General features: G+C 28.7%; 1 protein-coding gene across 1 annotated transcript in view; it reads left to right on the top strand.

Moving 5' to 3' along the window:
• The window catches only part of LOC106682226 (lanC-like protein 2), a 22,349-nt gene extending 18,450 nt beyond the window's left edge, over window positions 1-3,899 (top strand). The window contains exons 9-10 of the mRNA XM_067052363.1: window positions 1,437-1,539; window positions 3,720-3,899. Of these exons, the coding sequence (XP_066908464.1) occupies window positions 1,437-1,539; window positions 3,720-3,796 (180 nt within the window). The 3' untranslated portion in view covers window positions 3,797-3,899. The remainder of the gene's footprint in view (window positions 1-1,436; window positions 1,540-3,719) is intronic.
• Window positions 3,900-4,246: the final 347 nt, after the last annotated feature.

The raw sequence follows: 4,246 nt of genomic DNA, 5'->3' as shown, positions 1-4,246 counted from the left end.
ACAGTAAAATTAAGGCGTGGATGGTAAGAATTAAAGGCGGTTAAGATGTCAGAGATTTTATCAGGATTTAAAACAAGGAGGAGATCATCTACATATTTTTTAGTAAGAATAATGTTAACTGGAAAAAGGGGATAACGGAATCGAGTAAATTATTAAGAACAATGTTGGAAAGATCAGGAGCTAGAGGATTTAACCATCTTCTCCTCATTTATTAAATTTTTCATTACATTTATTTATATCTATCTATAAAGAAATATATTGACGACAAAAATTCAGCTGATCTAAATCTATTTATTATTTTCATAATGCAAACCTTTCGTGAATATTTTTATCTGTACAGAAAATTGAATTATGAACATTGAAAAATGTTAAATTGATAAAGCTTAAGTTCCTTAAGTTCCTATTATGTATTTCCTGTTTAATAGGTATATTAGTATATATTCAGGTTCTTCCATGGCAATCCAACAAACTTTTGGACCTTACCCTCTCAAATTTTCTTTAAATCTGGCACAATTATTGGTATAGACTTGGAAAAACATGAAATTTACTGAGATAGGTCCTTTTGTTTTTAAATTACAAAGCTATAAAGGTTGAATTAATGAGCTAAAAAACAGACAATAAGTTTTAGGATTGCTGTAAAATCTTCCCTAATTTACCTAGAGGTATGGAAGAGGCATCATTTTGTAGTATATTGCATGCTCTTTCATATGTATAGAAACAAATAATTTCAATTTTATTAGGTCTATCCCCAATTAGTTTTAAACTGGAAAAACAAAAAAATTTATATATATATATAATAATCAATTATTATTTCATTAATTTGATTTCAACAAAATTAATTTAATATTTTCATTTAGATTAACCAAAAGAGATAATATAGAAAATTTTTAAATTTTGGTCAGGTTTTTCCCTGTTCAAGCTGTGTGGGACCTGTTTCGACTTTGAACAATTTGGACCTCAAATCATTAAGGATAAAGCCTGCTGCCTGACCAGTAACCATTAAGGATAAAACCTCTCTAGTAGGGAGATCAAATGGGTGTAGTAGACTTGTGTCTGTTTGGACCTGGGACCATTAGAAGGAGCTGTTCCAACTTCAGAACTAGAACTGTTTAAACAGTTCTAAACTATAATGGTTCCAACACATCCCCAGGTGCGGTATTTCCCCAATGTGCTGGAGAATAAGTGGGTAAAACATTGCATTGGTTTCCAAATTTAGGGGTATTTGAAGCTTCTCCAGTCTAAAAGATGTACTACAATGTTTGTATAATAATAAACTGCTTTGTTAAGCAGTTAAGTGTGGCTAATGTCTTTAAGGAATAGGGTATAGGAGACAAATAAAGATAAAACAAAAGAGAAAAAAAAAATCTTTTAGATAGGAAGTTTTGTTTATTTTGTAAAAAATGTTTTATTTATATATTTTTTTTTTGTTTCCATAGGAACCAAAATATCTGTATAGAGCCGCTTGCTTTGCTGATTGGTGCACACAATATCCCAAACACCAAGGAATGGCGCCCGATAGACCATATTCTCTTTATGAAGGTATGGTACTAAATTTTATTGACAATTACAAGTCTGGAAATAATGATCGCATATTTGTCCATAAGTTATTTATTTTTTATGTTACAAAATGATGTTTACTATTTATGAAGACTCTGTATAGTTGATTAAAGATTAGTTTAGTACAAGGCTGATTCATTGAAGTCTGAGTACTACTAATTCAGGAATTGAGCAATGTGCGACCCCCCCCTACTCCTGACTTCGGGCAAAAGGGATCCCCCCAGGAAAATATTTGAAATTGGATTGGTTATAAGTACATTCCGAGGCAATTTTACAATAAATATGCCCGTTAAAATCTTTCTGCTAACACTAAAACATCACAAAATGTAATCAATAAACAACAATTTCTCACATAATAAGTGCTGCTAAACTCTCTCATGGATCATCTGATGGGAATAGCAAGTGTCTATTATTTTATTTTATTGACTTTGATTGAGTATGCATGCAGTAAGGTGCATAATTTGTTACCTTATACAGACCCACACACAGATTATGATTTAAGGCTTTATAGACCAATTGAAAGGTAATTTTTCCCTCCATATTTTAATCTAGAGGTTTACAGACCTAATAATGGTGACAGTATCTAGATTTATTTTACAAGGAGAAGAAGGTTGGGGTGTGCGGTCAATGAAGAACACAAATAAATTAAACTTATTTTATTAGTGGCAACATTTCCAACATGATTTCTGACCTTCATCCGAACTAAGAAAACCAGTTAGAAAGAAAACATATTTGTTTATAATAAATTTAATTAAGTTCTATTTCTCTCTTTTTTTTTATAATTTTAATTTTAAATTATTTTCATTTTGTATTAGCTTACAGGATTTTCATATTTATATTATTTTCTGTTTCTATCCTCTTTCATAACTTTAATTTTACCCTATTCTCATACTGCATTTATTTTTCCCCAATACTACTTATAAATCTTTACTATCTTCTATTTCTTAATTTCTAGTCATTCTCTATTTTCTTTTATTCCTGATGGTTATCTTGTTTTTTGTTCTTAGCCCTCATGAAGGACTGAAATTCTGGCACTAATAAAATTAATTATACTTATTTGTGTTCTTTACTGACCACATCCTCAACCATTTGCCCATTTAATATCCATGGTCAACTCCATTAAATTACTAACAGTTCAAGATTTATTTTGTAGAACCACAACGAATAAATTCATAGGAGAACAGAAAAAATGAAAAATATATTTTTTTCTGTAACATATTTTCCTACAGATCTATACTACAAGTAATTGTTTTCTATCAATATTTAATAATTTATTTTTATCAAGGTTTATCATCAGTGCAATATACAACTTTTGGATCTATACCATCAGAAATATGAGAAGGTTTAGAATTATAAAAAATGTACCATATTAGAAAATTTTGTAGTTTCTTTGATGTCATCCCAAGTCTCTCAGATAGTTTCCCTTCTCCTTCTTTCCATACACTAAGCATCTGTAATCTGGAGAAAATAATGAAGGATACCAGAGTTTGGGAGAGAAGAATTCGAAGAATAGTATGTATAAGGATGGTATTGTATCTTTTAATGATCTGGAAAGTAATATTACTTGAGGTAATCATATTACTTTAAATAAATGGTTTGATGAAAGATTAATTTGTTTTTTATGTAGAGGAGGGGAGTGAGATATATTGTTATTTGTTTCATTCATTAGTGTTGAAAAATTAAGTTAACTATATAAAAAAAAATTATAATTTCCTATATATATATATGTATTCTCTTCTTGGATGTTTCTAAGATACTCTGTCCTCCCTCTTCAACATAATATAACTCACTGTCTGTTTTAAAAACAGTGCATCTATAATTTTATGTAATTTATTCCTGATAATAATAGAGAAAACAATTAATATATAAAAGAGTATTCTAAAGTTATATTTGACTTAATGTATTCAAATTATTATTATCGTAATTATAAATTTAAATTATATAACAAAAATAATGTTCCTTGATCAATGATTCAATCATAAGATTTAATTAGAGGTAGTGGGTAGTGGATAAGTTTTTAATTCCTTTCCCTTGAAATGTCCAATAAGAGAATAAATATATGTATTAAAACTATTTTATTTTCATTCTAAGTTTTAAACCTTTAGGGAATTATAATTTTTTGTTAACATAGTAAATTTCTTATTTTTTTTTTTTTTTTTTAGGTATAGCTGGAATTTCTTATTTCCTTACTGATTTACTGGACCCAGAAAATTCGGCTTTCCCTGGGTATGCCTTATAATTTTGTGTCCCTTACCATTTCAATAAATATGTGATATATTTCAGTTATGAAGTTATTAACAAAATTATCATGGAATTCATCAATAAAATATCATATAAAAGTTTGTTCCCTTATTTTATTAATTTTGCCCCTCATTAGTTAATTTTTAACATTAGATTAGGTATAAACTCAGTGTTTTACCAAGCATATTTACTTGTATTCATTGTTGTAATATTATTTGTATTTTTATTATCTTTAATTAGTTATTCTGTTGGTAAATGCAACTTGTCGTGTTTTAATATTGCAATTAGGGGGACTAATACATGATGGGGGAAGGTTTAAAATAAGCTGTCTGTCAACACAAGAAAAATCTCAAAGTTTTAAGCTTATCAAAGTATGATAAGGTTGCAAAGTTACTCTTCCTAAACAGAGCTTTGGAAAATCCTTGGACCATTTTGGGCCTTTTCCAAA

Source organism: Halyomorpha halys, unplaced genomic scaffold (assembly GCF_000696795.3).
Source record: "Halyomorpha halys isolate HHAL.00 unplaced genomic scaffold, Hhal_1.1 Scaffold397.1, whole genome shotgun sequence".
In the NCBI taxonomy this organism is placed as follows: domain Eukaryota; kingdom Metazoa; phylum Arthropoda; class Insecta; order Hemiptera; family Pentatomidae; genus Halyomorpha; species Halyomorpha halys.
Note: the sequence above shows the minus strand (reverse complement) of the source record. Positions and strands in the feature narration are given on the sequence as shown.